The sequence below is a fragment of the Elgaria multicarinata genome, chromosome 2, assembly GCF_023053635.1.
Source record: "Elgaria multicarinata webbii isolate HBS135686 ecotype San Diego chromosome 2, rElgMul1.1.pri, whole genome shotgun sequence".
Classification (NCBI taxonomy): Eukaryota; Metazoa; Chordata; class Lepidosauria; order Squamata; family Anguidae; genus Elgaria; species Elgaria multicarinata.
Window position 1 is genome coordinate 74943234 of NC_086172.1, and position 25706 is coordinate 74968939.

Genomic DNA, 25706 nt, shown 5'->3' on the forward strand with positions numbered 1-25706 from the left:
TTGAAAACATCCCTCCCACCGACCGCGCAACCGAAGCCTAAACCCGCCCCCTTGGAACGCCGTTCATCCCGCAGCCGCCGGAGCGTAGCAGCGGCGGTGGCGGCTTCTTTTCTACGCGCCCGCCGTGGCTTGGGCATGCAGTGCCCCCCTTAGGGATTCCACGGTAAACGCCGGCGGGGATCTGTCGGTATGCATCGAGAAAGAAGTCAGTGAGCTAAGCGTGGGGGCTTATTATAGTATTGTTGTCGTCATTTTTTAAAGCACCCGACAGTGACTGTCCTCCTGAACGCAGAGTTATATTATTAAAACAAATGCATTTAATTTCTGCAATCGCCAAACTGGATTAGGTGAAACTCTTTCTGTATTAGTCCGATTGTGTAATACTGGGATCTCCGACGTGGTGAATCAGGCCCGAAGTCACCAGTGAGCTTCATGGCCAAGTGGGGAATAGAACCTCTGTCTCCCAAGGCACAGTCCACATACTACTATTGCTCTTATATTTGGGTACAAAGAAGTGGTTTTGTGTTTTGGGGCTCAGCCCCAGCCCTGCCTTGTATTTAGGTTCTTGGGGAAGTTACTTTTCAGCGTCATCACACGGGAAAATCTTATTTGCTTACCATTGCTTCTCTGCCTGCGTGTTTGTCCCTCTTTACATGTGCACATGGCCCATTCAGTGGGCCGTTTTGATCACGCTGCTTCTGCACACAGCAGGAGATAACGGCAACTTCCATCTTTAAAAATAAGTCAGACTTACTGGTGTGTGTTTTTTGTGGTGCAAGGCTAGAAGGGGCAGGAGGCAGATCTGAGAGGGACCCGCGAAAATCAATGAGTGCCCAGCAACGAGCGCGCAATAAAATGCTCATCTGATGGAGCTCATCTCAGAAGTTTGCCTAATGGCCAGTGAGTGTTTTGTGACCTGCCATACCCATCATGGCAGCCATTTTGTGAATGGGTAAGTCCCCCAATGGCAACCATTTTCTGAGAGCACCCTACAACAACACTCTCAAAATTCCAAATGTGCCCCCAGATGCACAGTTATTCAGTTGTTATGGGGGATCTGAATCTTCCTTACTTCCTAATATTTATACCCCTCCTTTTCACCCATTAGGATCCACAAGGCAGCTTAACAACAATGGGAAATTGCATTCAGACAAGAACAATGTAATATTTTCCCCATACTAGCTGTATGTACACACACACACACACACACACACACACATTAATATGTTTGTTTCAGTTCTGAAGTACAATGTGAACTCTGGCACCTACTGGATAGTGCCAGTAACGTCAAATGTGATGAGAGACACTTTCCCCGTTTTCCCTCCGCCATGCCCTTTTAGGAGTAGCAGTGATCTCTATAGCACCCTCAATGTGTGCTATAATCCATATATATTCCCATTGCAATTGATAATAAATATTTTGGAATCTATTCATTGCATTTTATTGTTACCATAGAGTTCAGCCACACCGGCCAGAGCATCGCCAGTCTAGGTGGCCATCTCAACAGTCGTGGGGATTTATACACAGAGCGCCCCACAGATAACGTAAGCCACCCCAGGTCCTACACCCACTGTGCAGAAGATGGGTAATGGAGGTGAGTAATTTACCAATTGTAGGCAGGGAAAACGCTCCCTACACAACATGCTAACCCACGTGGGTTGCTCCCAAATACAACCCAAGATAGGTTAGTGCTAAATGTGAACTCAGCCACTAAGTGAGACCCTTGGTCTATCTAGCCCAATATTGTTGGCACTGACTGGCAGCGGCTCTCCAGCAGTTCAGGCAGGAATTTTTCCAGCCCTGCCTGGAGATGCTAGGAATCAAACCTGGAACCTTCTGCATTCGAAGCATGTGCTCTACAGCTGCTGCTCTGCCTTCTCCTCCTCTAAAAATATTGGGGTTCTTGAGGGTTATGCTTTTTGTTCTTTATCTTCATCCAATAGTTCAGTCTTGTATGTAGCAGATTGCCTGATCACCACAGGCGACAAGGACTTCAATGCAGGTGTGTACATGGAATTCTGCGCAGATGAGTGAAGGAAGGAGTCTGATCTTGATTCATCTCCGTGCCGGCGGCCACGGAGGAAGAGGCATCCTCTCCTCTGTGGTCACCACAGAATTGCCCCTGGCTGGCAGATCCTTCCATCCCTCTTTCACCAACCCACTAAGTAGAAGGCATGAGCATAAAGTTTGGGAGGGCTGTGGGGTTCAAGCCTCCTACGGATTTCCCAGATTTCTCACACACACACCCGCTGCCCCCCTCTCACTGGGCTTCCAGGGTTAGGTAGCCCTGGCAGGCTCATGTGATGGGCTGAGTGAAATATTTTATCTTCTCTCAATTTCAGCCACGGGTCCAGCCAAGGGCAAAATGGCTCTACAGGGCACAAGACAATGGAGTTAGCACAGCTCATCTATTCATTTAGGATTCTTCATGTCACAAAGGGAGTGCAAATGCCATCCTTTCTATCACTTGCCAGATATTGACTGGGCTCACACCATTAATGGGGGGAAAAGAAGCCATGACGGCTTCTTTTCCCCACCCCACACACATGCAGCTTGTGCTCCCGCTATTTCCCCTAATCCCCACCCACCCTGGCACAGCTCATCATGTCATCCCAAAAAATACGTTAGTTGCAAGAAAGGTTGGATAAACCTTGCTTTAGAAGGCAGATTTGTTTAGGGTTGCATTATGTTCACTTGATTTACTCCCAGGTTAAGACGCTTTGGTTCTTGCTCAAAACAAGTTGGGGCTTTCCCCTATTGATTCTGTTTATGTCTGCTTCTACATGGACTATTAACTTATCTTAACATTTAAAAAAAAACCAATATTTTTGCAGGTTTAGCCATGGGTGAAAGTGGAGACAGAGGGGAAAACTGCTTCAGGGCCCCACAAGCCTGAGGGTCACCAAGGTATTGGTTCATCTTACTACGATTAATGGATAAACTAGGTTGTTACTATTAGTGATATCTATGCTGATGATACTGAGTTGTTCCTATTTCTAACCTTCTTTCCTCTTCCCTTGCTAATTTCTCATCTTGTCTTCTTCCAACTTCCTCAGACTTAGGTCTGCTGACTGTCTTGGGGACTAACAAGATGTAAAGGGTAGCTCAGCTGCCCCCATGTGTTATGTGGATCCTTTCACATTCCTATCAAATGGGCTGGGATGAGGTGGGAGACACTTTAAAGCACGGACGGTGACATCTCACCCTGCCTAATAGGAAGGCAAGACCCAAGCAAATCTCAACCCCATTTGTTTCATGTTTTCTTGCAGGGATAGGAACCAGTGGCTCCCAGATGTTGTTGGACTCCAACTACCAGCAACCCTGGTTAGGAATGATGAGAGTTATAGTCCACCAACCCATGAATGCCCACTCCTGCTGTATAAGTATATTATTCCTCTAGTTCCATTTACATTGACATCCTTTTCATTTAGCAGCCATTTGTTAGCTTGTTGAGGAGAATGTCAAAACCAAACAAGTCGTTCAACAAGATCTCACAAATTTAATTGACTTGGGACTTGCGTCACCTGTTCTTTGGGTGTTGTTCTAGCCCAAGCCACCAGGTGGTGCAGCAAGTGTTTTGTTTTGTGTTAATATGCAAGCAAAGTGTGTACTCTTTTTAAAAAGATACTGTTTATGCTGTCGTTTTTGGTTTTGCGGTGCAATTTCTTTTCAACCAAACTATGCGCGGCAGGTTTGCTCCCATTAAGTAAACTTGGAAACAGAGTTGCTTCATGGAAACCTCATACTGATATTTGCTCAGAGGGTGGGGTTTTCACTGATATCTCTTTAATAAAGAATGCAGACAAACAGGGTGCACTGGGTGGGGGGTGGGGGGGAAATAGTCAGGCACCATTAATGATTGTTCCCAAGAAAACACTTGCAAAATTGTATGCTTCTTCTCAGAAGATACATTCCAGCTGCACTGACCTTCCTTTCTGGCTCATATCCACTTTTTCAGCACATTTTGTTTCATTCTCTTTTTAAATAGTTGCTGTTGTTTATAATCTGCCCTGTGTTTTTTTCCCTCGGCATCCACAGAAATTATTGGTCTATTAAGCATTTCTTGTGGGGAGCGGGGCGGGAGTAAGCTATGTATCATATATTACAATGTTATAATGTCTTGGTGTGGGCAACTTGGGGCCCTCCAAATATTTTGGCCTACAGCTCCAATCAGCCATAGATAACATAGCTAATGGCAAGGGATTATGGGAGTTGTAGAACAAAACATTTGGAGGTTCACAAGTTGCCTATCCCTCCTGTCTTAAGTAGTATTATATCTGGTGTGTGAGCACGTGTGTAAATAAGTGAATGACCGAACAGAATAGGTTTAACACTTTGCTCATCTCTTGTTCTCTTATTCTCTCTTACACATGCACACACATGCACACACGCACGGTACAGGCCAATTCTTCCAGCCTGCAGTGACCCATATTCATCATGCCTTCTGTTCATGACCTCTTTAATCCCAGCTGAGCCTACACTCTCCCCATCCTCTTTAGTTACAGTCTCAAGCTTCCTCATCTTTCTGTTTTTGGGGGGATGAGTAAATGGACCTTGTGATGATAGTGCTGCCCCTGTCTACACCTTAGTTCTGATGAGAATAGCTGCATTGTTGTTTATTTAGCAATAGTGCATATTGGTTTGATGGGCAGGCTCAAGTATCATTTTGTGGGGCTCAGTAGAAACTTGTAACACAGCCCCCCTCCCACATAGATAAAATGGCCTAATCTACACCAAGCAGGATATAGCACTATGACAGCAGTATATACAAGGCAGGAGCTACACTACTGCTTTATAGCGGTATAGAAGTACACTGACAACTGTTGGGGCCCATTGACACATACCATATACCGCTTTCATACCAATTTCATAGTGCAATATCCTGCTTGGTGTAAATTAGGCCAATGATCCCAATACATGCCTATAATCTCATGAGTTAGGAAATAATAGTATATATATTGTAATTCTGAAATTACATCATCTATATTTCTGAAAATTAGGACATGGCCTACACTGGGGCTTTTCTATTATGCTCCCAAATACACACACCCTTTTGGCTATTTTTGTTTAATGTAACATCCAACCTGAAGAAAAGTCCTCCAAAGTTAGCTGACTATTTTGTAATGATTTGACTGGAGCTAATAAAAGTATTATCCTGTTTATGTTTTGATATTTTTTATTCTAATGGATCAAAGGTTTTTTTCATCAAAAAATCATGAATTATTTCCCCAAAGTCAATTACAAGTTCACCCTCAATAGACAAAATAGCAAGGTGCCCCAACCATTCTTGCCCCATAGTAGAGTGCCTACAGTTTTGATGAGTGCTAGCTTACTGAAAGTAGGCAATGCACACTTCACTGAAAATTCATTGTTTTTTGTAAATCTCATTCCCATGAGATAAATGGGATAGTTCATTCTCTTTTCCAAAAACAGTCTTGAAGTTCGTTTGTTTTCCAGATGCAGCATTTCACAAGGAAATTCTCAGAAAGATGTGTAGAATACTTGTGAAACAGGTATTTAGTTGGTCCTGTAAATCATGCCAGCAGCACTGGCTCCCACTGACATAGGGATCCATGATCGTGGTGCTTTGCCCCTCCCAGCAGCACTCCCTTGCTTTTATCTATGCACAAGGAACTCTGGGAAAGGTAGTTACTGAGAGAGAACATTACAAAAGGAAGCAAATCTCTCCATCTCCCAAATTACATGAGCTAGTTCCTGGGCCAGCAATGTACTGTTAAGAATAGTCTGCTTTAACAGTGCTTCTAATTGGCTCTAGCAAATCTCACACAATCTGGACAACAGATATAGGGCTTCTTTAAAAGAGCAATTTATGACACACTCATGACTGGCCACTCATGGAAATTTCCGTGTCATTTTGAAGACATTGTGAACCGCCTGCATGTCTCCCACACTTTCCCCCGATTATTCCATTAAAAGAAAATAACCTTGGATATCCCAATTCTTCTGAAATATCTAAGGATTTCCTACTGAAATCCTGGAAATCATAATATAGGGGAGCTGGATTTTTATGATGCAACCAAAAAGCAACAGAGTTGTGAAATCTAAATGCTAAAGAGGTATTTTTAGGATGGCATATGTTACTCCTAAAATTCTTTGGTAAGATGCTGTAACCACATGGAAGAATTAGATTGTTCACAGGGCTCATTCTTTAGAGATAACTATGTGTTATTCTCCTGCTTAGGAGCTTTCTATATGTTCTTTACTTGTGTGAGATCTGCAGAAACGTTTTAAAAAAAACACCTCAGCTATGCTTTTTTTATTCTGACAAATGTTTGACAAATTTCTATTCCCAATTCCCAGCTAACAGTTCCCTTCAGTCTTAGGGGAAAAGCTGCTCTCATTACTGACAACCCTAACAGAGTCCTGTCCCTTTAAGAGGCTTGGGAGAAAGGCTGTTGCTATAGAAACCAGTGGCTACATTGCAGCCTCACTGTAGAAGGAAAGAAAACACAGTGAGTCTGGAGTAGGAGGCCTCAAGACTAATGTTGGGCTGTGGGGTGGCTTCCCTTTGTCTCCTCTAGGCTCATCCCCTTCTTGTGTGGGGGGTGGAGTGGGGTGGCAGTTGTGTGGACTGTGAATGCCTGGGATTTAAGCTGTTAGGGGGGCAGCATTTGAGCTATGCATTGGGAAGGTGGGAAGGTTACTGTTTCATCAGGATATTATACAGAGGGAATGTGATTGGCAGGAAACTTGGGGGGCATTGTAGCCATTCTCTGCACTGCCCACTTTCAAATGTAGATTTCGTTGTATGATGAAGTAAAAGAGAAAATCACAACCTCCGCTTCCTTGTTCAGGACAAAGGGAGATTGAAGTTTGGCTCATTTTGACCCATTTTAAAGCACATTTGCTTTATGGTATCCTCTCTGGTGCATCTTGTAGTTTTTATATGCAGGATAGTACAGTGTGATGCTTGGTCATTTTGAAATATCCTCTCCTATCTTTCTTATTTAGGATTATAAACTGCCTTGATTTCAGATGTCCCTCTTTTCCCTCTGCCAACCCAGTTGATTCTCTTTTTGGGGCTTGGCTAGGATGCTGTTGCACCTAATTTGTCTGCTTGTTGTTTATTTGGGCCTGAATTCTGTGTTTGGTGAGAGTCTGGTTTATCTTTGTGCATGCTGCTGCACTGTTCTCTTTTTTCCATAATCCCACTTCTGTTCAAGGCTCTAAAAGCTCATTTGTCACAATATTTATTTTCTCCCGAATTTCTTGTGGAGGATTTTGACCAATCAGTTATACTGTCTATGGGAGAAAGGAGAGGTGAAGGTATCAAGGAGAGAAAGGACACAGTTTTATTCTGGTTTAACTGTCATGGTTTCTCCCAAAGAATCCTTAGAGCTGTAGCTTGGTGAGAGTTCTCTGTTAGAGACTTTCCCCTCACAGAACTACAGTACCCAAGATTCCCTGAGGAGAGGGAATAACTATTGAAGTCTGTAATGTCAATATATCCCTAATCCGTCTTTATATTCTCATGGAAGCATTTGCCAAAACCTCACAGGGAGGAATAGAGAAGCTTTAGCACCCATCCCTGCTATGCCATGACACGAACTACTACCGAATTAGGGTCATCATATTGCCTGGATTTGCAGATATTTGGCATGGAACGCAGGGCTCATTTAGTGCATTAGCCATTCCAGATTCCTAATTTCACTTGCAAAAAAGTGAGTCTGTAGTCTTTATTAAAAAAAATGTGGAGGGTGGGCAGATATAAGGGAAAATATGCACATGGCATTTTGCCTCACATTTTTCCATATATTCTTGGGCTGCCTATATAGCGGCGAGTTGCCATCGTGATAAGCAAACCCCGCACTTTCGTTGCTTCATAGTGGCGGTGGCTAATCCCAACGCTGCAACAAAACCACGGGGTTTCCAGCAGCCAGTCCTACCCCCTGCCCTCTACCTGGGCAGATGGCAACCAATCAGAGGTCGCCATCTGCCCAGCCATGCCTCTAGCGCAAGGATACACAGTGAATGCACCATACTCGCCTTGCTTGGAAGGAAAAAGACCGGGTAAGTCCCTGGTTGTATTTTCTTCGCAACTTCGCAGGAAAGCCCCGGGGTGGGTGTGCCATGCCTGCTGTGGGCAGCCAGCAGGTGGGCCACAAACAGAATTGAAGAAAAGTACATTTTTTTGTCATATACAAAAGAATGTCATATCACATTTCTATGTATGTCTGCTTACTCCCAGGTTAACAACTATAGGATTGTAGGGGAAGACCTATAGGAGGAGAAGGCTAGGAATGGCTACTAGTCCTGATGGTTTTATGCTATCTTGACTATCAGAGGCAGTATGCCCATGGAACCAGTTGCTGGGGAATATGGGCTGGAGGATGCTCTTGCACTCATGTCCTGCCAATGGGTTTCCTGTGGGCACCCGTTTGGCCACCATGTGAACAGAATGCTGGAGTAGATGGACCCTTTTCTTATGTTCTTATATCAGGGTCAAGTTATGACTGTACCAGCTATGTACATCTCTACATATCTGTAAAGTTGTAATAACCTTGAATACAAGGATTGCACTAACAAACATGATAGCAAGCTGGATTTATTCCACTTGCCTCATCCAGGATGTGGCTACCATCTGCACAAGCAGTTAAGCCAACATTCCTTAACCTAGTGCCTTCCAGATGTTTTGGACTTCAGCTTCCATCAGCCCGAGGCAGCATAGCCAATGGTCAGGAATGCCAGGAGCTGTAGTCCAGAACATTTGGAGGGCCCCAGTTTGGAGAATGCTGAGTTGAGCATGTTTTATTGGTAGCATGAGGGGTTTAATGATCATATCTGCAAATTCATTTGTATAATCCATGTCCTCTTTTCAGAATTCCTCCCCCACCCCCAACGACTTGTGCCTCCCTTCCACATTCATCTGGCTCAAAGTCTTGAAGTTCTCATCTTTCCACAATGCAAAAGAAGACCTCAAAAGATGTGATAGAAGAGACACCAGTACAGAAAATTCCAGCTGCCAGCAAGGGGGCAGTGGAATTCCTCTCCCTCATTGGTGGGTACCCCTTTTGCTGGGGCTCTCGTACAGTGTCCATCTCAGAACTGTTCCTTATGAAGATGGTGTGACTGACAGCATTTGTAGTTTGGAATTTTGCAACATAGGAGTCCTGGAGCCAAAGCAGAAATGACCCTAAATGCATTCTTAGGGAAAATGTCAGGGTATTTTGTTTATTATTCATAGTAGGCAAGCGGGGATCAGGATGGATCTTCATCAGGACCTTCCCTCCCCAGCTACAATTTCACACACACACACACACACACACACACACACCCCACACGCATGCTTCTATAAACCCTGAAAAAATGCTCCCATTGTTGTCAATGGGAGCCTTTTCTCCCAGGGCTAATAGCAGGTGCGAGGGAGGAGGCAATTTTCATTAGGAGGGGGGGGGAGTTAAACCTCCCTTCCCCATGTGCTGTGGTCCCAAGAAAAATCCACTTCACCCCTCTGCATCTGATTTTATTTATTTATTGTTTTAAAACAGACATAAAGAACAGTATACATCAGAATGGACAAAAACCTATCCATTTTAAGAAAAGTCAAGTTTCCTGTTAGCCCCCAAAGCAAAATCATGTTTCTGAGGCTCCAAAGAAGTGCCTAGTTTCCTACCATCCCCAAATTGCTATTTCTAATTGTCATGAAACTTTGCTCCTAGTCATCCATACTCATGTCTTAGCATCTGCCTAATCTTTCACTACCATTTTTTCATAAGACCTGTTAATCCACCCTCCCATCCTGCCTTTGAAAGGAAAGATGATGGGTTCTAAAGGCTTTATACTAGACTGGCGTCATCCATTTGTGAACCACCGTGTCGGCCTGGAACATGCCAAAAGGTGGGATAAACACGCTTGAAATAAATGAATAAATAACAGGGGACAAATAATGGCTAATTCCAATTTCTTTGGAAGACTTTTTGGAGAAACTTCATTTGGGCACATCCATTTTCTCTGATGGTTAGTCGGCCCTGGATGATTTAGATTTTGGCCCTGTTCAAACAACATGCTAAACCATGATGGTTAAGCATTTTGAGCTAAATATTAAGGCTTAATGTGTTGTATGAACCATTCCCAACCATGGTGGCTATATAATCACAGTTTAAACGCTCTCACTAACCACTTGTTGCAAAAGGGTTAGTGGCCTAATCCTGGTTTAGCGTGTTGTCTGAAGAGGCCCTTTGAGTTGCCAGACTGAGTGACATGCAGGTATTTCCTAAAGTCAGAATATGAAGCTTCTGTTGTTGGAGTACAAGCAGGCCTTTTTTCCACCTCCCTTGCTTCCTCCCCCTCCCCCTTAAAGGCCTTCTTTCAGCTGGAAGGCATTAAGCAGGAAAGAGAAGGAGCAATAAATGCTGTCTGGGAGGCACCAAGCCTAGGTGATTTAACTTCTCCAAAGAGATCCTAATGTGGATCTTAGGTCCTCTGCTCAGAAATGCTAGAGTTGGTTTTACCCCAGCTGGCAAAATACTCCCCTATGTTTGGGTATATGTAGCTAGTCTTCTTTTTGGCATCCAGCAACAACAACAGATATCCATGCTTGAGGGACATTTTTTTTCCATTCTGGGTGAGAGCAGGTAGAATGCTTTCTGTCTCCCCTGAGTGATGAAGTTCAACTGTCTCATCTCTCAGAAGCAAAAGAGATCAAGCCCTGCCTGTTTGAGGAATCATTGGTTGCCATTTCCGAGAGTGGACAGACTGTAGGAACATTCTCCATCTCGGTTGAGTGGGCCTGCTATTCACTGGATGGCTGGCAGGAAGAAGACTGTTACCTGGTCCGCGCAAGCAGCAAGGGGACCATCGATGGCATACCTTGCACGACCTCCATTACAGGTAACTTATCAGCAATTTGGCCAAAGGAGGCTGGTACAGAGAATGGAAAGACTGGGCAAATTTATGGGCCCAAGTAAAATCTTGGAACCTCAAGTTTTAAAATGAGTGGCATGGGACCTTGAAACATGATGGATGCACTGAAGGAACTGTAATATTAGGAAATGAGCAAGCTAATGAATTCATTGCTTTTGATTCTCAGTGCTGTTCCTCCTTATTCTGATCCTTATATTGCAGGGGTGGGAATGCATAGCCCTACAGAAGTTCTTATAGCGCAACTCCCATCAGCCCCAGCCAGCATGGGCAGTGGTAAGGGATGCTGGGAGTTGTACTTGAACAACATCTGGAAGGTCAAATGTTGCAACACCCCTGCTATATGTTTTCCATAAAGCAATTTAGATATATAAAAGTACAACTTACCCCAAATCTTAACACTAAGATGACTGTGAAGGTATAGGGGGGAAATGCATGTGTATCATGATGGAGAGAATGAGTTTACCCTGCTTTTCAAACCAGTGTGCTGAATTAAAATGAGCAGTGTGCTCTGTGCAACTCAATTAAATTGGACTTAAAGGCACCAATAATATATGGTGGTTACAGACTGCTTTTCTAATAACACATTCTTTAGGGGCATTCTCTGTGAAGGAAAGACTGAACAAGACTTGTTTCCATACTAGGGCCAGTCATTACTATAGGTTGGTATTCTGCAATGAGCAGAAGGTAGAGTTACAGCTCTGGTTCCACATAATGCTTAGTATTCCACTATATGTCCGTTAAAATCTTTTAATGCCTGACTGTAGGGGCAAGAGCATAATATGTTTACTCAGAAGTAAATCCCATTTTGCTCAATGGGAATTACTCCTGACCTAGAAAATGTGTTTAGAATGTCAACCTTTGTTTGTTTGTAACATTTTTAATCCACTTGATAACAAATATTTTCTGAGCAGATTACAAAATGTAATAGAAATCTAAAAGCAGCACAGGAACAAATATAAAAGCAACCATAAAATCTAAACTCTAAAATGCCAGAGAAAAAAGAAAGGTCTTTGGCTGGTGCTGAAAAGATAGCAATGTAGGTTTGTTGCTGTGGTTAACAAGCCACCCCACAATTCTAAAACAGCCCTTGGGTTTTGGGTGTTTTAGAGTTGAGGTGAGCCGCCCTCACCTCAACAAGCCACCATATTTAAGAAGCCACCTCACCAGGTTTTCATGACCTGGCAACCTGCACCGGCAGGGGTAATTATGCAGTCTCCCCCACCCCCGGGGCAAGCACGGTCAGGAAAATAAGCCATGATCATGCAAACAGGCCCATAGCTTTTGGCAAATTGAGTAGAATATGTGGGCAAATTCAGGGTTACTTTCTGGAAACTGGGATGTTTCCAAGAGTAATAAGGAAGAGAGGGGCAACTTGAGTTTACAGACAGGATTGGCCTGCCGTGATATACAAGAGGGAGCAAGCAGATGACACTAGCCTTAACTGTTTATTCTGTTTCCTTCTCCTTTTCTGTATCAGGATATATAACAAAGAGACTAGAGACTGTGGAGCAGCACACAAAGGAAAGTATGAGGGTAAGTACCTTACTTCTCTGTCGTCGTCCCCCATCCCCATTAGTCATCAGGAACCCAGAAAGCACCTGAACATCTGCAACCTGGTAAGAGTTTTCTTCAAGAGATGAAATGCTGCATCATGGATGTAAATGTAAACCTACTTAAGAACATAAGAAGAGCCATGCTGGATTAGACCAAGGGTCCATCTAGAGGGTGTCTATACACTGCCACTTTGTATGCTGATTCCCTCAAAACCCCGCAGCATCACTGCTGTGAAGTGGAATCGAGAAAGCTAGATGGCAGGAAGCATTGTGGGATATCTGACCAGGAAAAATGCCCATGCCAGCAGCCATTCGGCTTGCCAAGCTCGCCCCTTGCCCTGCATTCCCGAGCTTACTGTGCACTGGGATCTGCCCCTAGGAACACACACACACATCCAACTGTAGCCACCAAAGACAGATGAAAGAAACAACATGGTGACATTGGAGCAATTGGAAACGTTGTGGTAAAACAACACAGTGAAAAAGCAGAGTTTCAGAGGTAAAAGCCAGATGTGGCTGTTAGTTGGCAGCTGCATCACATAAACAATGCAGTGCCACCGCACAGCCACCATGGGGTTAATAGAGCATATAGACGCACACACACCACGTCCACCATACTGTTCACATAGTGGCCAACCAGCTGTCAACCAGGAGCTCACAAGCAGGACATGGGTGAAAGGGCACCCTCCCACCCACGTTCCGCAGCAACTGGTGCTTCCAGTTCGTAATGATGATCGTGCCAAAAGAGGAGCAGAAATTACCACAAAGAAAAGTGCTCACCAGCACAAAGGTTTGGCATTGCCATCACCAGTGTGTACTGTTAATTCACTTTGGATGTGTATTGTGGCTGCTGAGTCCCTGACACTTTCAAACCTTCTGTTTGGAAGCACCCCAGCAAGCATTTCCCCCCATAACACGACGTTTTTAGGATATTTTAACAATGTATATTATGTTCTTAATTCAGTTTTATGCATTTTATATTTACTGTTGTTCCCTACCTCAATCAAAATGGAGAGGCGGATAAGAAATTATTATTATTATTATTATTATTATTATTATTATTACCTGTTTTCTGTTATTATTTTATCCATCCCCCACCCTCCTCACCCAAGGCCTAATATGCGTGCCCTCACATAGAAACTCTGAACACATAACCCTTCAGCTTCATCGCTAAGCAAACCATACCAACAACAACATTTTGAGAGGAAATGGGGAGATGTGGGGAAAGAGTCCTCATGGATTAGTAACTGGTTTTAAAGAACAGAAAGAAGAGAGTAGGAATAAATGGTCTGTTGTTGCAATGGAAGGGTATAAACCCTACGATCTGTACTGGGACCAGTGCTTTTTAACTTGCTCATAGAAGTCCTCTACTTTGAGTCTAATTCCCTGAAGCTGTTTCTTATGCTTGGCTGTGGGGGACAATATGAAAGTAAACAGGGTTTCAAGAGATCCGAGGAGGCTTCAAAACGGGAAATGGTCTCCAACCTCTATTTGACCATAGACGTCTGACTTTCCAGAGAGGTAAAATCCCTCCGTAGAGGGATCTGACCTGGAGCAGTTGCTCAGGAGGAGCGGTTCCAAGCCCAGTCCTCCAGCCTGAGCTGGGCACGCTTGCTCTTGGCTGTGCTTACTCTTGGCTGTGCTTACTCTTTCCCGCAGTTTAAGGAGCATCCAGTGGAAACTAGGACCCATGTGGTGAAACGCCAAGGCCAGCTTTTCGTGAGCAAAACCATCGTGGAAAGAGATGTGAGTAAAGTGAGCTACTCCTAAAGGGCCTGGAAAGCCAGCCCCAATCCCCCCTCCTCCTCCAGGTTGAAGGAAATCCCACTGGCAATTCATAATGCTTTACTGGATGTAACATAACCGGGTTCTGTAGCTGCTACTTTTAGCCTTGGACAAATCAATCTATTTCCTCTTCACGTCACATTTGCACGTGTTTATCCAAAAATCTGTTCCATTCCATTTCCAATTGGTCTGCATTTCTTCAAAAAGAAACCAAATTTTGCATTTAAATACATATTTTTAAACAGATTTCCTTTCAAAATGTATTTTAAAACGATTTTTGAGCCGAGAACAGCTTTGGAATATTCAGGAAATGGGTTCTGATCTGCTCGATAGCCTGGGTGGTGCAGAGCAACATCAGTTCATATCGGAATTTGCAAAGACCAAATTCCTCAAGCATCCCTAGCGACTGTTCCCTAATGATAGGTGTAAGGACATCTTTAGTAACTTGTGCTGCTATTTGTAACTGAGGCTGTAACGCTGGACAAGTAGCTGTGTCATAGTCCATCTCATGGTCTATCTATCTCATAGCACAGCCTTCCCCAAGCTGGTGACCTCCAGATGTTTTGGACTTCATTTCCCATCAGCCCCTGACAGTATAGCCAATGGTAGGGGAAGGATACTCTCACATGATAAACAGCAATGTTATTATATTTATACATGATATTTATATCATGTATAAATACATGATATAAACAGAATGAACAGAATGAACATGTATAAACAGAATGAACTTGAACTCTTATTACATGAAGGCAAATACGACTTGATAGGTATAACTGAAACTTGGTGGGATGACTCCCATGACTGGAATATAGCAATTGAAGGATATAACTTGTTCAAAAAGAACAGAAGAAATAGAAAGGGAGGTGGAGTTGCACTATATGTTAAAAATACCTATCCCTGCACAGAAATACAGGCGGATGAGACTGGGAGCCCCGTCGAGAGCGTCTGGATTAAAATAAATGGGGCAAGGAATAAAAAGAATATGATAATTGGAGTCTACTACCGACCACCCAATCAAGGAGAAGACGAGGATGAAACTTTTGAGAAACAAATTGCCAGTGTTTCAAGGAAGTGTGATGTAGTAGTGATGGGGGACTTCAATTACCCTGATATCTGTTGGGAGACCATTACTGCCAAAAGCGGCCCTTCCAAGAAATTCCTGACATGTATGGGTGATAACTTTCTCCTACAGAAAGTGGTGGAAGGAACTAGAGGATCGGCAATCCTTGACTTGTTATTGACCAATAGGGATGACTTAGTGGATAAAGTGGCAGTTACGGGAACTCTGGGGGAAAGTGACCACGTCATACTTGAATTCTTGATTATGAAGGAGACAAAAGTCGAGCGTAGCCATACACGTACTCTGGATTTTAAGAAAGCTGATTTTAATAAACTCAGAACTATAATAAGTAAGGTCCCGTGGCAAGGGAGCCTAATGAGAAAAGGAGTGCAGGATGGGTGGGAGTATTTAAAAAAGGAAATTTTAAAGGCACAGTTACAAACAATTCCAACCAGGAGAAAAGATAGAAGACAACAGAGGAAACCAATGTGGCTCCACAAAAAGCTTAGAGATGACCTGAAAACAAAAAGGGATACATATAGGAAGTGGAAGGAAGGCCAGGCTACAAAAGAAGAGTACAGACAAGTGGCGCAGAAGTGCCGAAATGGTGTCAGGAAGGCTAAAGCTGTGAATGAGCTGAGATTAGCAAGGGATGCTAAAAGCAATAAAAAGGCTTTCTTCAGATACGTGAGTAGTAAAAGGCAGATGAAAGAAATGGTGGTTCAACTGCTTAATGAGGATGGCAAATTGATAACAAAGAATAGTCTGAAGTGCTCAATTCCTACTTTGCCTCGGTCTTCTCCCAAAAGCGGGTCTATGACCCCCCTGGAAAAAGTGAAGCAGAAGTTGAGGGGGCAGGATTGTAGTTTGAGATTGATAAACAAATGGTCAAAGAACACCTAATTTCATTGAATGAGTTTAAATCTCCAGGGCCCGATGAACTGCATCCTAGAGTAATGAAGGAGCTAGCGGAAGAACTCTCAGAACCTTTGTCTATTATGTTTGCAAAATCATGGATGACGGGTGAGGTGCCGGATGACTGGAGGAGGGCTAACGTTGTCCCTATCTTCAAAAAGGGCAAAAAGGAGGAACCTGGGAACTACAGACCAGTCAGTCTGACATCCATCCCTGGGAAAATTCTGGAGCAGATTATAAAGAAGTCAATCTGTAAACACCTTGAAATCAATGCAGTGATTACTAGAAGCCAACATGGATTTGTCAGGAACAAATCCTGTCAGACTAATTTGATCTCATTTTTTGATAGGATAACCTCCCTTGTGGACTGTGGGAATGCTGTGGACGTCATATATCTTGACTTCAGCTAAGCTTTTGACAAAGTACCACATGACATTCTGATTAACAAACTAGCTAAAAGTGGGCTAGATGGAACAACTATTAGGTGGATTCACAGTTGGCTACAGAATCGGACTCAAAGAGTACTTATCAATGGAACCTTCTCAAACTGGGGAGAGGCAACGAGTGGGGTGCCGCAGGGCTCAGTCCTGGGCCCAGTGCTCTTCAACATTTTTATTAATGATTTGGACGAGGAGGTGCAGGGAACGCTGATCAAATTTGCAGATGACACAAAATTGGGTGGGATAGCTAATACCTTGGAAGACAGAAACAAACTTCAAAGTGATCTTGATAGGCTGGAGTGCTGGACTGAAAACAACAGAATGAAATTTAATAGGGATAAATGCCAAGTTCTACATTTAGGGAATAAAAACCAAATGCACAGTTACAAAATGGGGACACTTGGCTCAGCAATACTACAAACGAGAAAGATCTTGGAATTGTTGGTAGATCGCAAGCTGAATATGAGCCAACAGTGCGATATGGCTGCAAGAAAGGCAAATGCTATTTTGGGCTGCATTAATAGAAGTATAGCTTCCAAATCATGTGAGGTACTGGTTCCTCTCTATTCGGCCCTGGTTAGGCCTCATCTAGAGTATTGTGTCCAGTTCTGGGCTCCACAATTCAAGAAGGATGCAGACAAGCTGGAGCATGTTCAGAGGAGGGCAACCAGGATGACCAGGGGTCTGGAAACAAAGCCCTATGAAGAGAGACTGAAAGAACTGGGCATGTTTAGCCTGGAGAAGAGAAGATTGAGGGGAGACATGATAGCACTCTTCAAATACTTAAAAGGTTGTCACACAGAGGAGGGCCAGGATCTCTTCTCGATCCTCCCAGAGTGCAGGACACGGAAGAACGGGCTCAAGTTAAAGGAAGCCAGATTCTGGCTGAACATCAGGAAAAACTTCCTGACTGTTAGAGCAGTGCGACGGTGGAATCAGTTACCTAGGGAGGTTGTGGGCTCTCCCACACTAGAGGCATTCAAGAGGCAGCTGGACAACCATCTGTCAGGGATGCTTTAGGGTGGATTCCTAAATTGAGCAGGGGGTTGGACTCGATGGCCTTGTAGGCCCCTTCCAACTCTGCTATTCTATGATTCTATGATATCACGCCTTTCTTCCATGATGGAAATAAGGTAGTATACATAGGGGTTCCAAGATGGTCTCCCATCCATGGACTCACCAGACCTAGACCTGCTGAGCCATGCCCTGGGAGATCATTGACATTGCACATTTCAAAGCACTTTAGTTTCTTTTCTTCTTCTTCTTCTTCTTCTTCTTTTTTTGCAGTTATCCTTACAACTGCCCTGTACAGTTGGCCAGCATTATTATCCTCATGTTGCCGAATTGGGCAGCAACTTAGGATCAAGGAACTGTGCTGACCCAATGCCACTTAGTGAATATATAGCCATAATTTAAACAGAGGACTTTCCAACTCACAGTTCTAGTCACTCTGCTGCACCAGCTCTCATAACAGTCAGGTGGCAGCAAGATCAAAGTCTCCTCTTCTCATCCTGCCACAAAGAAATGTTTAGGTTTGTCCAGAGTTCTAGGAGTTTATAAGCCCCGAGGCGTTTTCTCTGGCAGGGATTTGGTAAGGGATGTCTTCCCTTTCCTCTCTCCCACAGGAAGAGATCCATGTTGACACATTTTCATATAAATGTGCACTCCTTGAAGGTCTAGTCTCAGAATCTGCCAACCTCTTGATGCTGCGGGTGATGGCCAGGCGGCAAGCTGTACCACAGGATGCCATTTTCCTCTCATTTGACATTGACCAGCACATCTGTACCTCCACCTATGTAAGTTTGGCTGGTGGGTGCAAGGGCCACATTATAATGGGGAAGAAAGGCATTTGGGAATGTATGGGGAAGGGACAGAGCTCAGTGGTAAAGCACACGTTTGGCATGCAAAAAGTGTCAGGTTTAATCCTCAGTATCTCCAGGTTGGTTTGGGAAGTGGAGGAAGGAACTAGTGAATTGGCTATCCTTGACTTGTTTCTGACCAATAGGGATGACTTGGTGGATGATGTGGTAGTTACATGAACTCTGGGGGAAAGCGACCATGTCATACTTGAGTTCTTGATTTTAAAGGAAGCAAAAGCTGAGTGTAACCATATGTGTACTCTGGATTTTAGGAAAGCCAATTTTAATAAACTCAGAACCTCCTTGTAGACTGTGGAAATGCTGTGGACATAATATATCTTGATGTCAGCAAAGCTTTTGACAAAGTGTCCATGACATTCTGATTAGCAAACTAGCTAAAAGTGGGCTAGATGGAACAACTACTAGGTAGATCCACAGTTGGGTACAGAATTGTACTCAATGGTACCTTCTCAAACTGTTGGGAGGTAATGAGCGGGATACTGCGGGGCTCAGTCCTGGGCCCAGTGCTCTTCAACATTTTTATTAATGGCTTGGATGAGGAGGCGCAGGGATGCTTATCAAATGCAGATGACACAGAATTGGGTGGGATAGCTAATACCCTGGAAGACAGAAACAAACTTCAAAGTGGAGTGCTGGGCTGAAAACAACAGAATGACATTTAATGGGGATAAATGCCAAGTTCTAAACTTAACGAAAAAGAAACCAAATGCAGAGTTACAAGATGGGGGATACTTGGCTCGGCAATTCAACAAGCGTGAAGGATCTTGGAATTGTTGTAGATCACAAGCTGAATATGAGCCCAACAGTTTGATGTGGCTGCAAAAAAAAAGCAAATGCTATTTTGGGCTGCATTAATAGAAGTATAGCCTCCAAATCACACGAGGTACTGGCTACCCTCTATTTGGCACTGGTCTGGCCTCATTTTGTATATTGCATCCAGTTCTGGGCACCACACTTCAAGAAGGATGCAGATAACCTGGAGGGCAGCAAGGATGATCAGAGGTCTGGAAACAAAGCCCTATGAGGAGACACTGAAAGAACTGGGAATGTTTAGCCCTGAGAAGAGAAGACTGATGGGAGACATGCTAGCAGTCTTCAAGTACTTGAAAGGTTGTCACACAGAAGAGGGCCAGGATCTCGTCTCGATCATCCCAGAATGCAAGACAGATTAATGGGTTGAAGTCACAGGAAGCCAGATTCTGGCTGGACATCAGGAAAAACTTCCTGACTGTTACAGCAGTACAACAATAGAACCAATTACCTAGGGAGGTCGTGGGCTCCACTACACTAGAGGCATTCAAGAGGCAGCTGGACAGCCATCTGTCAAGTACACTTTAATGTGGATTCCTGCATTGAACAGGGGGTTGGACTTGATGGACTTATAGGCCGCTTCCAACTCTACTATTCTGTGATTCAATGATTTTACGAAACTTTGCTGAGCTGCTGCCCGTCAGTGTAGACAATATTGAGCTCAATGGACCAACGATTTGAATCAGTATAAGGCAGCTTCCTATGTTTCCTGTGGCTTTCTTGCACCACTTGTCTGGCTTTTCCCATAATACCGACTCCAACCCCTTCTTTAAGTCTCCCTAAATTCACAGGACTGGAATTGGTTGGAAAATAAAAGTGAACAGGAAGGATATGTTGATCCACAGGATAGGAGGGCCGAGAGCTGGGATACAAGACTGGGTAGTGCTGGTGCTGGCCAGGAATGAAGCCCAGATCCCGTCCAGAATGTCCATTCATCTATAGCCAGCTCTTAGTTGACTGAATATCCAAGCTAAGGTAGATGGACTGTCCTTGTCCAGATTGGACCCAAAGGTGCAGCCCAACTGATATAGAGTTAACAATGTGCTGAATGTAGCAGCCAAGGCATTGCTGCCTCAACACCCTTCCTCATTCACCAATCCCTTCCCAGAATGCCCTGGGTTTCCAGAAGCAGCAAGTGGGCAAAGAGGAGGTGGAGGTGTTTGTGATCGAGAGAGCCGTGCACCCTGTGGATGCGGTCCCACTGACCTGGCAGTTCTACTTGCTGTCAGACGGGTAAGGAAGCTCCAGAGTCTATTGCGCTCACCCATTCCCTGCATATAGTGCAATTATCTCCCTCTGCCTTAGTATATCCACTAACAGTCTTTTCTATTGCTTTCTTCTCCCAATACTTTTTAAAAATCATTTTTTATTGGAAAAATGTCTTGAGTTACTTACTTCGTGCTCTCTCCTCCCCCCTTTATTACAACTTAAGAACCATACATAAAAGGATCGTTATTACCATTTGTATATAAAATGACATACAAAATGTGGGGGGAGAAAGGAGGACCTATATTGTGTTCAAATGCTTCTAGATCATATTTCCAGATTTCTGTTTACAGGAATGCTCAATCCATAGCCCTCAAGATATTTTTTCCAATTTTTTTTATTTATCAGAAAAGAAAATGAGTACAAACAATCCCCTAACACTTAATATCAAACCAACAATTATATAGATATGTATAATATACAAAGAAAAGAAAGTCGATTGATATAACTACTAGAGGAAGGAAGCTTAATTGAAATAAAATTAAAATTAAAAGGGAAAAAAGGGAAATTAAAATTAAAAGGAAATACATGTGCTGTATTCCTTCATTTGTTGTTACAATGTCCATATACTCAGAGCGGAAGCAGGCATACATTGCTGTACATCTGGTTGTGATGCATATTGAACAAATCTGCCCCATATGCCCGTGGCCTTCAAAATGTGATTGGACACCATCGGCCCCAGCCAGCATCTCCAGTAGTCAGGCATGATGGAACTGTAGTCAAACAATATCTACATGTTGTACGGTTTCTGGCGTTTTCCAACCCAAGACTCTCCTCTGGTACCATGTATCTCCCCCTGAGTGAATGATAGCTCCCACAATTCTTTGCATGGCTGCTACCACAGCAGAGCACTCTGGGAGTAGGGCTGGCAAATTATCTTGGAGACAGTGCTTGTACCTTTAAATTTTATTTATTTATTTATTACTTTTATATACCGCCCCATAGCTGAAGCTCTCTGGCCGGTTTACAAACATTAAATGCTTTAAAGGCACCAAGAAAGGATGCAACACTACACATACACATCCGTTTGACCTCTGTTCCCTTTCCCTATCACTGTCGCTCACATCTAGGGAGGGCGGGTGAGAGGTTAAATGGTTACATCCTCTTTCAGTGCCTCAGGGCACTGAGGTCTTGGCAAGCAAAATGGCATGGAAAATTGTTATACCCAACAAAAGGGAAACTTCCATTTCCTACCATAGTCACAGGGAGAGAGAAAGCAAAGAATGATACTTTGCATCTTTTGTACCCACCAACACACATTTGCCAGTTGACTTATGTCATAGCTAAGGGAGTTCCGACTCATAGCTAAGAACCTAAGAAGAAGTCTGGAGGATCAGACCAAAGGCCTTTCTAGTCCAGTATTCTGTTCAGTGAGGCCTTAGCTAGACCTAAGGTTTATCCAGGGATCATCCCGGGGTCGTCCCTGTCTGTTCCCAGGATATCCTGTGTGTCATTTACATGAACAGGGATGACCCCAGGATGATCCCGGGATAAACCTTAGGTGTAGCTAAGGCCACAGTGGCCAACCAGATGCCCCAATAGGAAGCCCAATACTGCCTCCAGTACTGGAGGTAATATACAGCCATTGTGACTAGTAGCCATTGATTGTTGTGGCATGCCCCATGATGATCCATTCATAGTGCATCAGGATGCATAGTGCATCCTGAAGGCAACAGAGCCTTCAGGATGCAACTACAACTCCTGTTGGGCTCCTGCCTCTCTCTTGCTGTTCCACAGACAGATGCGGAAGGGTCCAGCTGGCTAGTTTTCCTTCTTGCCTCCTCCACCCAGGCATTTATCACGTCGTGTCCAGGTTGGATCCCCAGCCACCATGGTGATCCTGCAGATGCCCATTCTGATTGACACAGGTAAAGTGGAGCTTGAAGACTGCCCTGGCCCGTGTCCTTGCATGCTTTCCCCGCCCCAGGCAGTCTGGAATGGCCCTCAGTGGTGAGTGGGACCTTCGGTGGTGGTTGAGGGGTGCTCCCTTGGCCTTCATCCTGGACAGCAGCTGGGAATGAATCAACAGACTTGGGGGAAATGGCAGGAGCTCTTTCTCTTTCATTTGGTCATTGGGGGTATATGCATTGCTCTTCAATAAAGGCTCTGATGTTCTATCTGGTGCTGACCCTAAATCCCATATTCCCAATACTCTCACCCAATTTCCATCCCCTCCCAGATGAACCAGACCCTCGCCCGGTCTTTGAAAAAATCCCCCTCGACTGGGAAGAGGACGTGGAGCTGTATTCCAGGTTCTTAGATAGAAAGGTGAGTGGCTAGAAGATTACGGACAAGCTGTCAGCTGTAGACTTGCCCCCAATATGGCGACTGTTGGGAAAAGGCCAAAACACACTCAGAGTGGGAGATCTATATCTGGATCTCCCAACATTTTTATTTTTACTTAAAAGCAACTGAGGTGGGGATGCAAGTTGAATAGGAGCAGCTGCACCGAGAGAGGAAGGGCTAGCCCCTCACCCTACTCCAATGCTGTTCTCCAAATCTAAATCCCTCTCTCTGAATTTCTGTTTGCCCCATAAAGGGAAAAAATATTGGTACCTGTTTCACAGAAGAAACCTGTTAAGTCTGGGTATACTGGGACATACTGCCTAGCAGAAACGTTTAAGATTGCTACCTTCATAGAGAATTGCAGAGAGAAAAACAGTTGGATCCAGACTAAATTAGCTGCACTCAGCTTCCACTGAAATAAATATTTATTTTTATTTTTATTTTTTATTACATTTATATCCCGCTTTTTTTCCTCCAAGGAACCCAAGGCAGCATACATAACCCTCCTCTCCATTTTATCCTCACAACAACAACCCTATGAAATAGACTGGTCTGAGAGTCTGTGACTGGCCCAAAGTCACTCAGTGACCTTCCATGGCCAAGTGGGGACTAGAACCCAGATCTCCCGACTCCCAGTCCAACACTCTATCCACTACACCACACTGACTGAAGCGATGTCTAAGTTGTGCCATTGATTTCGGTGGGACCTACGTGCAGCTAAATGTGAATCCAACCCCATGAGTCTGTGGTTTGGTGCCTAGTCTGTTGCTGGAGGAAAGGCATAGCAATAGCCAGAGGGCAGTTATTGGGGTGGCACTGCTGTGATAACAATGCCAGTGAGATGGGATATGGAGAATGGGGCAAGGATGCCCAGCAATGTTGGGTATGCACTGGGTATGCTAGGATTATGCTTCCCAAAGGACAGAAGTATTCAGAGATGAAACGTGATGGTTCTTTGCTGGGTAGCTTGGCTATCACCTCATTTTTGCCACAATGTATTACCCCACTCTTCTAATAAAGGGTTTGGGGAATCTTTCCTTCAGGAGGAGCTCCAAGCAAGCCATGCCACCTATGTGCGGCACCATCCAGAGCTCAGTGCCCTGCTGGCAGACTTCCTACAGCTGCTACTCCTTCGCAAGCCGGATGATGTGGTCACCTTTGCCGCCGAGTTCTTTGCCCCCTTTTCAGCCCAGAACCCGCCATGCAGGTCTTTTCAGTCATCTGACAAGCCCAGCCCCTTTCGCAACCATGTCTAAATTAGTCCAAGGGAATAATAAAGATCCAGGGAATGACTCTGCATCTTTTGGGAGCTGTTTCTGGAAGCTTCTGGGAGGCTCATTGTCTGGAGGGGTGGATGTCTACTCTTGTACCGTCGGTGGCTGTACTGTCTCTTGAATGATATTGGAGCATTGCTATGAGTAGAAACTGCTAGGATTTCCATTCAGGACACGGCTGAACTGCTGACGCTACAAGAGGAGAAGTGGCGGAAAACCTCTGGAATGTGGCACCTTTTAACATCCAAATATACATACTTTGAGTTGTGGAACTGCTAATGGCTGTGGAAGGTGGATCACTAGCCCCAATTCAGATGTACTGACAAACCATGGTTGGATCTGAGAAACTGAGGCTTGTTGCAAACGACAGCCAGAAAATTTTCATCTCCTCCCCTCTCACATTAAAGGGGAGAAGAAGCAAGAGTGTGCAGGCCTGAGGCTCACACTGGCTCATTCTTGTAAAGACAAACCATGGTTTGTCGTTCCATCAGGATTGAGCCACTGTGTTTTGTTTATCTTGGGGATAAGATATAGTCTTATCCCTAGGATCGAGCTTAGAGAAAACTACTTCTGTGCAGGTACTGGCTGTGCAGTGTGCTCATTGGCTGGGGGCATTGAATGCAACCACTCATCACTTCATCACATCTGTTGAAAACATTGCAAAATTAGAGCCTCGCTTTGGCAAGTCCTCTTTTCCCCCCAGGTATATCTGTACTAAGGATCCCGGTGTTTTGAAACATGTAAATAGCAAGCTTCCTTTTAACATAATTTTAGTTTTTTAAAACATGTATTAGATGTTGTAGCATTTTTTTAAAAATGCATCATTTACTGTAACTTAAAATCTTTTCAAAATAAAAAGGGGTCCAAACCTTTCTGCCGGAAAAGATCAACATTTTACAGAGCCAGATACACTCTCTTGGCATGCACTCTTCACGAATAGGAGCAATGTGCTGTTTGGAACAGCTGTACAAGCCCATTTGCCTTGGATAAGTGGGACTTTTAATATTTTGTCCCTGTTACAAACTGTGCAGACAGTTGTTAATTGTCCCCACAACATAAGTCCTTTTAGCGCAGCATTTCGTCCAGCTGCTCACAGGAGCTGATCAATGATAGTCTTATCTCTTTCGGTGCAGAGGATGAGCAGTGTGTGTGTGTGTAAGCATGTAAACATCCCACCCATCTGTACTTACTTTGGCTTCTCTACTTGTGATGAAATAAACACACCACGTTTTAGTAATGAGATTGAAAATATGTTCCCTATTTGGGGATTATGTCTGTGTAACAAAAACATGGTGCGAGGCAGCTCAATGCCAAAACTTACCGTATTTATTCGATTGTAAGACACCATTGATTGTAAGACGCACACTAATTTCAGTACCACCAACAGAAAAAAAAACCCTAAGACACACCCACGATTCTAAGACGCATCCCATTTTTAGAGATGTTTATATGGGGGGGAAAGTGTGTCTTAGAATCGAAGAAATAGGGTACTATTATTTGAAGGACACTCATACATGACCATAATATTACTGGTGGTATTTGGTTCTATA

The 25706-nt window shown here is 44.0% G+C and overlaps 1 protein-coding gene across 7 annotated transcripts; it reads left to right on the forward strand.

Annotated features, from left to right (window-relative positions):
- Positions 1-76: 76 nt before the first annotated feature.
- Positions 77-25393, forward strand: CATIP (ciliogenesis associated TTC17 interacting protein). Of its 7 annotated transcripts, XM_063116740.1 has the most exons (13): positions 80-187; positions 1456-1594; positions 2835-2907; positions 6339-6473; positions 8841-9019; positions 10651-10851; positions 12362-12417; positions 14097-14183; positions 18266-18436; positions 20439-20563; positions 22388-22464; positions 22776-22864; positions 23926-25393. In XM_063116740.1, the coding sequence occupies exons 5-13, from the start codon at positions 8923-8925 to the stop codon at positions 24136-24138; spliced, it is 1116 nt and encodes a 371-aa protein (XP_062972810.1). In that variant the 5' UTR covers positions 80-187; positions 1456-1594; positions 2835-2907; positions 6339-6473; positions 8841-8922; the 3' UTR covers positions 24139-25393. The 7 variants fall into 7 exon arrangements, with proteins under 7 accessions (XP_062972811.1, XP_062972810.1, XP_062972809.1 ...); XM_063116741.1 differs by lacking the exon at positions 6339-6473 and having other exon boundaries at positions 77-163; XM_063116739.1 differs by lacking the exon at positions 6339-6473.
- The last annotated feature ends 313 nt before the right edge of the window (positions 25394-25706 follow it).

Excerpts from the sequence above, each read along its gene's own strand:
- CATIP (XM_063116741.1), top strand. The coding sequence starts at position 8,923 with ATGCAAAAGAAGACCTCAAAAGATGTGATAGAAGAGACACCAGTACAG. Across the intron at positions 14,184-18,265 it reads AAACCATCGTGGAAAGAGAT|GAAGAGATCCATGTTGACAC; the intron begins GTGAGTAAAGTG and ends TCTCTCCCACAG. Across the intron at positions 22,465-22,775 it reads GCCCATTCTGATTGACACAG|ATGAACCAGACCCTCGCCCG; the intron begins GTAAAGTGGAGC and ends ATCCCCTCCCAG.